Raw genomic sequence first — 12786 nt, 5'->3', positions numbered from 1 at the left:
ATGTCCCTTGAAAAGGCAGCACAAGGAAGAGCTTTCAAGTCTTGCAAGTAAAAAACTCCCTGCAAAACTTGAGCTTCCTACAAAGAAAGAACTGTATCATCATTTCTGGGAGGGCAGAAGTTTCTGTCACCTTCACTATTTAAAACAACTGTCTTTGTTTCCTAAAACTGGCTAAATAAACTAGCTTTTTAAAAGAGCCTAATATCCCAAATTTTATTTGTTTACAATCTCCTTTAACTTACACCGTACACAGCCCTAGAATTGGATGAAATTTTTCCTTCTGGAGAGTTTCCTAAGGAAATATGCAGTACAGAAGTGGTTCTCAAGTGAGATACATTCCAACAAGGCAGCTGCCATCCTAATGATGTATCATTGATCATCTTCATTGTTTCCTTCTAACATCATGTGCTGATTTTAGCTTTGAACAGACTTATGAACTACCATTATAGTCTTTTATTTTTATTTTTTGTGAGGAAGATCAGCCTTGAGCTAACATCCATGCCAATCCTCCTCTTTTTGCTGAGGAAGACCGGCCCTGAGCTAACATCTATTGCCAAACCTCCTCCTTTTTTTCCCTTTTTCTCCCCAAAGCCCCAGTAGATAGTTGTATGTCATAGTTGCACATCCTTCTAGTTGCTGTATGTGGGACGCTGCCTCAGCATGGCCGGACAAGCGGTGCGTCAGTGCACACCGGGATCCGAACCCGGGCCGCCAGTAGCGGAGCGTGCGCACTTAACTGCTAAGCCACGGGGCCGGCCCCACTACCATCATGGTCTTGACAGCCATTGCTGAACAACATTTATGTTCTTCAGAAGAACAGGTTTACAATATTGATTTTAGGTTTATATGATATACAATATTACTTTAAAAAATACATGCAAGTAAGAACTATATAAAATTCACATTTTTGATCCACTAACATCTGTCCTGTATACAGGCACTTGACTCAAATCAAGACACTGGCAATGAATTATTTTTTTAATTATCATTTTAAATTCAAGTGCTTCAAAGGTTTTCAGTAGTAAATCTACAGCTAAAAATTTTGAAGAGACCTAGGTTCAAGTCCATTTCCTGGCAACTAGGACATGAAGGTTCTATTCATCATTCATATTTATTGTTTATCGCAAATATACATTCAAGATGTGCAAAGTTACCAATTTTTGAGAAAAGAATAATACTTAAATTAATGAAGTCCTGGGAGAGTGCCACAAACTTATTTGCCACCCAGAAAAGAGACATATTCAGTATTCTAGACTCAGGAAATCTGAAGGACAGCAAATAAATCAAACAATTCTAAATACAGTTACTATGGTCCAATTAGCTCACACTTAATGAGAGGAAGACAGAATAGATTTCTTTTTTATTTCTTTCTTAGAAAAGAATATAACAGATCTGCAACTTAGCAACCATGCTAGAGACTTTGTAATAGATCTCCACTGTGTAAGGAAGCACTGCCAAAGAGCAGAAATTACTACTGTGGTTGTAGTTTTCACAACATTACCTCCAGAAGTGCAGTTCGAATCCTTCACATTTTTCTTTGCATTTTAAACAGGGGGCTCCAAATCCTTGCTCATGACCTAAGCCCATCTGTTGAAGAGAAAACAACGTGGATTTATTACTACATTTTTTAAAAATCTAAAATATTCAATAAATTGCACTTTTAATTCCACTTACTATTCCTGTTGATAAAATTTTCAAACAAATCTTTTATGAGTATCACACTGTTTAGTCAATGATGATACCCAGGTATTATATGGCGACTCCAAGTACATACATAACATATTTTGTATTCTTATTGCTGTTTTTCATAAAAAGAAAAGCATCAGAATACAACAATACAGAAGACTACAAATACCGCAAGTCGCAAAAAGTCATGAATTTATATCTTTGGCCATTACATGCCCTGTATATAATAGATACAGGGAGCTTAGAAAGCGAGCCTGGCTCCAAATGTCATATTCTGCAGCAAACAAGGAATGTGTGAAAGATTTTAGGAATTACGATTAAAATTTTATATTATGATAAATATAATAATAATAGCAACACCAACATGTATTGAATGCTAGGAATTGAGCTAAGCACTTACCTCATCAAAATCTTACAGAACCTCATTAAATGCTTATAAAGTGGGCATATCATTTTCTGCTTTAGAAATGATAACTGAAATTCAGAGACGTTATGGAACTTGCTTAAGATCAAAGTGTTAATAAATGGTAGAGAAGAGATTTGAGTCCAGGTCTGTCTGACTCTGAGGCTTGTGCTCATATGCCCGGGGTGAGGGGTAGGGGAGATGTACTACTGCCCTTAACATAGCAAACCAATTTTGTTTTTTTACCATATTAAATAATAATTCTTGGGAACTTGCTGAGACACAACTAGATAAGCAAAGGGGTGGGGGGGCACATGAGGGAAGGACACAAGAAGGCAACGTAAGCTCTTTTATGCAACTATTGGCATTAGAGTAAAAAAGATCAGGTGGATTTGTATGAGCACACTGGCAAACTATCAGCTATCAGCTTATTCTGTATTTTAAATATCACATCAGTGACTACTGACAAATTTGTTACCAGCTAGTGCCTGGAGTAGTCACTTCAAGCCCAATAAAGAACAGATTGTTTTCAATGGCACCCTTTTGTAACCTTATCAAGATGTGTTTGTCACTATTCATTCAAAACCACATTGTAACTTGTTCCTTGAAAGATCAGCCTGACCATGCCCTGAAGTTTAAATGAAGATCTTCCTTTTTCCCTGAAGAAAATTACCACATCCTCTTACTGTAACTAAGGGCATATTCAAAACCAGCTGGTCCAGTGGCTGCTAGGAGAACCCATGTTATTTTTAAGTCAGACAATCTCAAGCATACTTTCTAATGGTGATAAAATCTGTCCAGCATTAACTAAACTTCATCACCTTTGCCATGTCTACATTACCAATTTTCAAAAGAATTAAAATTCTCTAAATTGTATACTTTAACACTAAACTACACTTTTTTTTTTTGAGGAATCAAATTGTTTCCTTGTCACTGATGATCACAGCTCACAGTACAGAAATAAAAAGGGCTAAACAAAAGACAGAGAGATAGTTGTTTGAGTTTTCTGGTCTTTTGTAAGGAGCATAATAAAGAGATTTCTCCATTACAATATCCATAGTAAAATGAACAGAAAATCTAAAAGATGTATTTCTTTTCAAGCCCTTTCTAGTTTTCTATTCAGGAGAGTTAACAATCCTGAAACCGCCTGGTGTATGTGAAACTGGCAAACAGTTAGCCATTGATGATTAAGCAGCTAGTAACTATGGAGGATCGGAATTGGCCACCTCAAAATATGTTTCTGCCTGAAAGACACTTTGGCCCCCACCCTCACTAACTGACCAAAGGAGTTTGGGATGGGAGGTCTGCCCCCAGAACAGGCCAACACCATAGACATCTCCGGGTATCTGGAGGGTCCTTGCTAAGCCCATTTTTAGTTCTCGTTACCCTTTGTAAGAAACATTTACATTTGTAGAGGAGATCTCCATTTATAAAGGTATCTTCTTCCCTGTACCAGGAAGAAAGAGGGGATGGCCTTACCTAGAAACTTATCAGAACGGAAGTCAAGGACTTAAATCTGCATGATAAACTTACCCGTTGTTAACTGTGCTGTTTAGGCAATATGCTATCTGACTCCCACTAGGTTCCTACAGATAACATCCCCCTGAAACCTGGGTCACCAAGGTAATGGGTGTTTGAGCTATTTTTTTCAGGAACTGAACCCCTTGTCCACTTCAGGCCAGATTGAGACCACCAACCCATCAACTGGACCCATGCAGACATGTGTCCTATAAGCGACCTTTTGACGTCAAGAGGTTGGAACTCCACCCTCAGGGCATGCTAATGCCGCCATTCTGTGAACACGCATCCTCCGAAGAGGCATGAAGCCTGACTACGCTTGCGCAGGTCATCCATCACCTCATCTCTCCTCACCTCCAATCATTTCAGACCACCTTGCCCCCCACCCCACAAATATTCCCGAGTCCCTATTTTCGGGGAAGCAGATTTGAGATTCATTCTCCCATTTCCACACTGGGCTGTCTTGTGATTAATAAACGCTCTCTCTCGCTGCAATCTCGTCTTCTCAGTGATTGGCTTTCTGGGTGGCGGGCAAAAATGGACCTGGTGCGGTAACATATAGATTTGCTTCATACTGTGTTCCACGCATCTCCTACTCAACTCTGATCCCAAATGAAAATTAAGATTACATTATTAAGGCTTAATCACATAGCTCAGCTTAAATGAGTTGCTTTTACTCTCTTATATATAATTCAGTCAGAAATACGTTTTACCTCATGACACAGAACATGCATACACACGTACAAACTTACCTGTGTGTAAGTATGTGTAAATCCTGAAACAGAGATTTACAGGCTTAGAAAATAACTAGAACTAAGTGTGCTTCTGCCTCTAAATTAAATGGCCACCTAAACAAATTCCTGCCTGCCTTCAAGTCTGAATCACCTGGTTTCAGCAACACTGGGCTTAATAAAATACTGCAAACATACTGGAACAATACCATCTCGTCCTCTACTTCTGAATAAAACTTGAAAGCTCAGCTAACATGACTAGAACCTCAACTGGTCAGCAGAGATTTTACATAAGGCCTCAGCATAGCTCACTGCTGATTTACAAAGTCAGCCTTGGAAAGTGGCAAATTGTTTCTTTCCCAACTGCTTTTTAACTTCTTAAAATAGTAATCAATTTCTTTATTACAATTAAAGAACTTGTGGTATTCCATGAACATCTACTCTTTTAAAGTGCCCCACATATTCTTAGTGCTGGACAGGCCTGGGCATCCCCTGGTATAAGAGATCAGGAAACTGAAATCCAAAGGAGAGATGTGCTGCTCCTGGTCGCACAGCTAGTCAACAGCAAGCTAACCTAAAACTCAGTGTCTGACGTGTGCCCCACCATGCTGCTGGGGCAGACCTCTGTCGAGTGTCTGAAGGGAGTCCTTCAGTCTTCCAAAGAGACTCCTGGCTCATTTCTGCTTCAAGGAAAAGGACTACAAGCCCCAAAGCCTCCTGCAATACCTCTAAATGCAGATGACTTTCGGAGAGCTTTATAAGGGAAGATTTGAACTGTCAGGGCTGTGGGGAAAGCTCTTTTGAACAAGTGATGCTTAAACTGCCATCAAAAGGATGAGCAGCATCTAACTCAGTAAAGAGGAGGAGGAAGTACACTCAAGGCAGAGGGGACACCATATGCGAAGGTCTGTGGCAGAAGAGGGCATGGTGGGGGGCAAGGACATCTTAGAGCACTTGAAGGGTGACAAGGCCAGCCTTGCAGCAGGCAGGGTGGATTTTTTTCCCTCCTTTTCTTTTCCTTTTCCCAAGGAAGAAATAATGTTTTGAAGCATTCAGCCCCATGTCTTGAGCCACCAGGTTTAACAGAGGAAAAGACATTCCCAGAGAGAGGATGAGAGGAAGCGCTAGTGAAAAAGCCAGACAGGTGAGGGAGGGGAGAGGACGTAAGGAGCAAGAGCACCTCTCAGTTCTGCTACCCAAATCTCAGAGGGGGACCCTCAGGGAGACCAGGAGACCCGACCCTGAGAAACGCAATAATTTGAGAAAATGGCAGCCTGCCCTGGGAGGCTCAGAAAGATTGCCCCAGTGTTCTTCCACCCCACCGGCCTGCCTGGAAGGCCAACTTAACCTCCACAGAGGCTCCTTCCAGCATGGTTGTGACCACCTGAAAAAGCGTTCCCCCCATCTTTCCAAACAGACACTTTCATCTTCTCCACATGCTCACACACAAGGAGTGAGGGGACTCTGAAAATATCCCAGAGAGAACAAGTAAATGAGAGAGAGTGGAATGAGGTCATGGCAATATGATACACTCTCTCCTGCTATATAACCGGATGGAAGCAGTTCTAATGAAAAATAAACACTCAAACAAAAAAGACACCCAGCTTTCAAAACCACTGTTAGCAGCTCAAGAAATCAGAGAAAGTTTCAGACTGGCCATGAACTTATTTTCCTAGGAGAATTTCATTAAGAGAAATTATTTTCTAGCTATAAAAGTTAAACCTCACTGACACCAGCATTGAAGATCTCTAACTTATGCCACATTATTGGGTGGGAACTTCTTCCATATTCTTAGCCTCTTTATCAACCTCTATTAGGATAAAAAAGCACATTGCCACTCAAATAACAAAGATATGTGGTTCCCACTCTAGTGTTTTCCCTGCTCAGTAGATTGCCTTGTTCCAGACTGAATTATAATCCAGAGTGCAATTGTGTTCTCTAATCCTGTTAAATCCAATTTATATGATAAAATCTTACCAAAGCAGACATATCTGCTGGTGTGAGGCAAATTTCTTCTGCTTCTGTTCCCACCCCCTTTTAGGCATCTAGGCATCTGCTGTTCTCCTCTTCACATGTCAAACATATATCAGATGAAGGAAAATGTACTAATTCCACTCTGTAGTAAAACGTGTTTCAGAGCCAGAGCTGCCCCGGGCACGGTTTCTCAAGGCCTATTCCCAGGCCTTTCTGGCAGAGGTCACAGGAGCTGGGATTCCCCATCTCTTCCTAGTCTCAGTTCAAGAGTCTGGAACTCCATCTGCCCTAAGAGCTCAGCCAATTTCTCTCCCTACTTCACTTTGTGTTCAGGATTCCCTGAAGCCCAGGACCCAGAATTCTTCTCATTATACCTCCTCACTTCTCTTTACCCTCAGCACAGACCACACACTCTGTAGGGTCCTTTTCCTTTTTCCTCAAGAGCCACGGCTGTTACTCTTGGACATGTAGATTTTATATGTTAGTTTCTGCCCAGGTGTCTGGGCTAAGAATTCTTGGTGAGTGGTGAGAACGGGGAAGGTGTTATTTAATGACGCCCAGGGTGTGTGCACGGGTATGTGGGAGGGGTGGTGGAGAGGAAGGGGAGCCCAGAAAGCTGGTAAGCTAAGGCAACCTGGCTGTTTAGAAAGTGAAATCCAGATCCTTGGGCTAATATAAACACCAAGATATGTGTGCTTGTACATGTTGTGAGAATTAGCTACACTGGCTATTAAGGAAATAATCAAGAATTACATGGCAATATGTCAATTATACTTCAATTAAATAATAAAAAAGAAGAATTACATGGCTATAGATACCAGAGAACTAGCAAAACAGAGACCTGTAAAAATGTAGAAAGATCACTGGAGGAAAGTGAGGAAAACTGTGATCTGGGCCCAGGGTGTCACTGCCAAGTTCAGGGATTATAGACGTCATTTTTTTCTTCTCTGGGCTTCATCAAGATAAAGAAGGAATTGAACTAGATCAACTCCAAGATACCTTTTAATTCTAAAATTATCACTGCTAATCATGTTTCAGATTAACTTCATCTTAGTTTGTTATTCAACATGGTCATCTGCTCAATGTTTAAACACTAAATAGAAAACAACTTGAGAAAGCTAATATGTTATTGGCTCTTGTAAGTCAGAATCATTTGAATTCAGTTTGGAAGAGTAGTTTATAAAGTACACATAGGAAACAAAAAATTTAGGTTCTGAGGGATGACTCAGTTCTGATGCATGTAATTATTTCAACAGCAAATGTGATATGGTATTCCCCACAGAGTCAACACTTGGTGCCTAAAAGCACATGTTTTTCATAAGCCCACAAGTCTCAAAGCTGTCTACTTCATATAATTTTAGTAACACATTCTGGCCAGCATCAATACAAGAATATGACAGATTAAATTTTCTTCTTCAGTGTCCAAGAAAACAGGTCCTCTGGATTGACTATATTCGGAAAAACTACAGTCAGGCTTTGAGAATAGCTACCTAATATTTATCCTGAAACACTAGTCATAGACAAAGAAGACTTTTTAAATATCCTTAACAATAGGCTCCAGATACTGAACTTGGTCCCCATGATCTGTGCCTCCAGACACCCCCTTATCCCCTGCTTATTTTAGAGTAAGAAACGGGAATGGAATCAATTTCTCCATATTCATAATTTCAGGCAACCAGATAGGCTGGCAACATTTCAGGTGACCTTTCTGACCCTGGAAAGGGTATTGCATATCAAACACTTTAAAGAAAAAGGAAAGAAGGGTAGGAAACATCTGGTATTTCAAACACGGTCTGAGTTGATTTGGAGACAATTTGGATCTGGAAGATATTATGTAGTATTCACGGTGAGATCATCTGATTCATGCTGTTTTCATAACCAAATTTCCCTCTGGAGCAGGAATCATATGTGGTTACTAAACAAGAAAGTGTTACTAAGACTTCTTTAATCATCTTGGAATGAAGTTGACCAAGGCAGAGTATATGAAATACACATATATATATTCTCTCTCTGTACATGTACATGTCTATGTCTCTACCTATCGCATATATGTATATATACACACATAAATGTGTATATACACATACATTCATATTATACTCCTAAAGAAGCATTTTAGATCTTGTTCATACAAATGAATATTCTGGACAAAGAAATAATTTATTGTGGTTAAGAGCTACTATTAATCATTCCTAATAAAACTGCTATATCTTTTTCTTTGGTTATAAGAACAAAAATTTCCCATCTCTCACCTACTCAAGTCAGAAAAAGTCGTCACCAGTCACCTGGTCATCCAAATGGGCCCAGCAGCCTCCTTATTCTTGTCTAGCCATGCTTATTATGTCCAAGTCTTGCTGGTCTCTTCTCTAAAAAGTACAGTTGCTCCCTCACCTCCACTCCACTGTTTGTGTTCAAACTTCTATCATGTCAGCCTGGGACCACACTCTCCCAACTGATCATGCCCTTTGTATGATGTCATATTGCTGCTCTGAAAATTATTTTAATAAAACCTAAAGATGATCATAACACTCCCCTTGTTAGATGCTTTTAATGAGTTCGATGAATTTCACATCTTAGGATGGCAGAGAAGGGCCTTTTCCTCCTGGCACCACCCTCACTCCTACCACTCCCTTCCTCACACATGTCCCTTCCAGCCGGGTTCTGCTTCTAGAGGACCTTTTCCCTTTGCCTGGATCTCAGGCTCCTCCTCCTCCACCTGGCAAAAGTTCTACTCACTAGACCCAATTTCAATGTCAGTTCCTCTGTGATACCTTTCTTCAACTCTTCTCAAAAATGTTCTTCTGAATTTCTATCAGTCTTGGTACAAATTCTATTATTTAATCCTTTTTCACCATACTATGACTGTTTCCACATCACTTTACCCCATTAGTCTGTGAGTTTCTTGTTCATATTTGAACTCCTGATGCCTGCCACAGAGCCTGAGGTTTACAGAAATGCCAGAAAGCTTTATTTATTTATTACCTGTTTTAATTATCAAATGGTCTTTCACATAGCACCTTTACCCCAAGGAATTCCCACTGCTTTTCTCACTCACACACACACACACACACACACAGGGCCTCTGGCGGGGTAGTGATGATAATAACAGCAGCAGCAAATATTTATTTTTCTCTTTTTTTGAGGTATAATTGACATATAACATTATATTAGTTTCAGGTGTACAACAAAATGATTCGATATTTGTATACATTGCGAAATGATCACCACAATAAGTCTAGTTAACATTTGTCACCTTATATAGTTAACAGAAATTTTTTTATCTTGTGATGAGAACTTTTAAGATCTATTCTCTTTGCAACTTTCAAATATGCAATACAGTATTATTTACTGAGCACTTATATTGCTAGGCATGGTTCTAAGTTTTTTACATGGATCATCAAATTTTATCCTCATTACAATCCTATGATAGTCTGAGGTACTAGTAATTACCATCTGTCTTTTCATCCAGATGAAGAAACTAGAGCAGACTTAACTTGCCCAAGGTCATTGCACTGCAGAATGCCTATTCTTAACTACTAGTGCCTAAACACAAGTGATGAACATGGAAAGACCTTCAGTTAGATAAATATTTAGTAAATCAGTTTTTTAAAAAACAGAAGAAATAGAATTTTTAACTTATGACCAAAGGATTACAGCTCAAGAATAGAAAAATCAATTAAGGGTCTTTAGTTATCAATACCACTTATCCAGAAGCAAACAGGAATTAAATTCTCCATTGCAGATTCTAGGAGTCATTTCCATATCCCTTCAGCTTTTCAGTGCATGAAGCACAAAGCTAGAGATCTACGTGAATCGGTATCATAAAATCCACTGTGGACCAAATGCACTGACACCTTTTTGTTCACACGTAGTAGTAAATAATCACACAGACTATTCTGTTAGGAAAGAAAAAGAAACAAGTGATTTTTCAGTCTAAATAGGTTATAATAAATTCTGTTCTGAAAGGACTGGGTCAGTCTTCCCGGAACTTGAACGAATGAAATAGGTAACTCCCACCCAATCTGCCCCCACCTTCCTTAAGGCAGTACCAGTATTAGGTAAGTGACACAGGGACCATCACAAAGGCAATTTTTCTACTGCAGTCTGAGACGTAATCAGGTTGTAGCAGATTACCTAAGGCATCTATACAACCTCAAAAAATATGGTAACATATTTGACAAAGATCAGAAGTAGATCCTGCTGCTTTTTTTCTAGGAAACAATAATGAATTTTAATTTTGGTATGACATTTTGAAGCATTTCTAATTATACATTTTCTTAATGAGTACTGGCGGTTGTGATGGTGGAGGTAATAGTAAAAACACCTTAACTACCATTTGTTAAGAGGTTACTATTCGCCAGGCACAATACATACACCACCTCATTTATTTCTCAAAACAACCTACGGGTGGGGCTGGCCCAGTGACATAGTGGTTCGCTTCAGCGGGCCTGGGTTGGCAGGTTCAGATGCCGGGTGCGGACCGACACACCACTTGTCAAGCCATGCTGTGGCGGCGTCCCATATAAAGTAGAGGAAGATGGGCACAGATGTTAGCCCAGGGCCAATCTTACTCAGGAAAAAGAGGAGGATTGGCATCAGATGTTAGCTCAGGGCTATTCTTCCTCAAAAAAAAAAAAAACCTATGGGAAAGTTGTTATATGCCTTTTTCACAAATAAGGAAACTGCGACTTGGAGGGATTAGGTCATTTGTCTAAGATTGCCCAGCTAGCAAGTGGCAGAGCCAAGATTTGAATCTCGGCATTTTTAACTCCAAATCCTGAGCTCTTAACTACAAAGTCACCATGTTTTTTCCTCTAAAATGAGACTTTGAAGATAAGTAATAATTTAAATGAGTAACATACCTCATCATCAACTTCTCTAGAACAATAGGTTCTGATCTGAAAGACTGCCTATTCATCACTAGCCAGGAGCTCCTCCTTCCTAGACAAATCATTGACTGATTATAAGGAAGCTGAATGTCTGCACACTAGCTGCACTAACATTGAAGGCCCTGAGGTGATTAATTTACACACATGAGAGGGCCCTCAAAAGAATGGGGTGTGAGTCAAGGAAAATCTTCAGGGTCCTGATGCAAAATAGGTCTCTTCCAATGTTATAGCAAGAGAAAAAAGTTTTAAAAGAAACAATGAGGGCCTGGCCCCATAGCAAAGTGGTTCAAGTTCCGCACGCTCCATGTTAGTGGCCCGGGTCAGCGGGTTCGGATCCTGGGCGCAGACCTACTCTACTCACCAATCGCGCTGTGGAGGCATCCCACGTACAAAAAAATAGAGGAAGATTGGCACAGATATTAGCTCAGGGCCAATCTTCCTCAAGAAAAAAAAAAAGGAAGATTGGTAGTGGATGTTAGCTCAGGGCAAATCTTCCTCACCAAAAAAAAATAAAGAAATGGAGTCTATTTTCCTACCCTTTGAATCTGGGCTGCCAATAGACTGTGGTGGAAGTAATACTGTGTGTGCTCCAAGCTTAGACCTCAAGAGGTCTTGTTTGTTTCTAACTACTTTCTTGGAACCCTGCTGCTACAGTGTGAACTAGCCTAGCCCAGGCTGCTGGAGGACGACAGACCACATGGAACAGATGAAACATCTCAGCTGAGCCTCCTGTAGACCACCTTTCCCACCAACTGACTGAAGACGCAACGAGCCCAAGTCAGACCAGAAGAACCAGACAGGAGAACACAGCCCAAGGTGCCAAACTGCAGAAGCACGAGCAGAATATCAAGATCAGAAATTACAGAAAAAATGGTTGTTGTTTTAAGCCACTATGCTTAAGAGTGGTTTGTTAGGCAACCAGTCATAACTTACACCACCTCTATTGCTAGGATGCAAGTCTTCTCAGCCTCCCATAGTGAAAATTATGGAAAGGGTCTTAGAGCAGGCTTTCCCCCACTCTGAATTACGCCATAGCCCTCTGTACATATGAAAGAATAAAGAATCAGGACACTGTAGCTGCCTGGACATCACTGGTCACTTGAGAATGGGCCCTCTTTATAACCTAGTCAAATTTGATTTTGATTTCTTTGCTTGTTCCATCAAGATAAAGGAAAATTAATGTGCAACTGAAATTTGGTCCCAGTTGTAAAAAGGTGGTGTATGCATGTTTTAAAAGTTGTCTATTTCCCCTGAACCACTAGACAAATCTAAAATGATGTCTGTGTACGTTTTGTAATGGAGAAGTCCTTGGGCTATACTCTAAATATAGAACAAAAAGCATGTGAATCCAAACCACTTCTCTAACAGATGAAAAATCAAAACACGGGTCATAAATTAGTTAAGGCTCTTATGTTTACACAGCACACCATGTAAACATAATTCATTTTTTCCAGAGTAAGGGATGGTGTGAAAAGGCTAGGCAATAAGAAAATAAGCATAAGGCATCTTGCAGTAGGGTTTCTGCATCTCTCCCCTCTTTTCTCCATTTCCAAGACCTCTATCTGTTCTGTAAGCCTTTGTTTTT

General features: G+C 40.1%; 1 protein-coding gene across 1 annotated transcript in view; it reads right to left on the bottom strand.

Annotated features, from left to right (window-relative positions):
- The window catches only part of TES (testin LIM domain protein), a 45916-nt gene that overhangs the window by 19873 nt on the left and 13257 nt on the right, over nt 1-12786 (bottom strand). Inside the window, exon 2 of the mRNA XM_058528721.1 lies at nt 1502-1587. Coding sequence (XP_058384704.1) covers nt 1502-1587 — 86 coding nt within the window. The remainder of the gene's footprint in view (nt 1-1501; nt 1588-12786) is intronic.

The sequence above is a fragment of the Diceros bicornis genome, chromosome 3 (genome assembly GCF_020826845.1).
Source record: "Diceros bicornis minor isolate mBicDic1 chromosome 3, mDicBic1.mat.cur, whole genome shotgun sequence".
In the NCBI taxonomy this organism is placed as follows: domain Eukaryota; kingdom Metazoa; phylum Chordata; class Mammalia; order Perissodactyla; family Rhinocerotidae; genus Diceros; species Diceros bicornis.
This window is presented reverse-complemented; position numbering and strand designations above follow the sequence as displayed.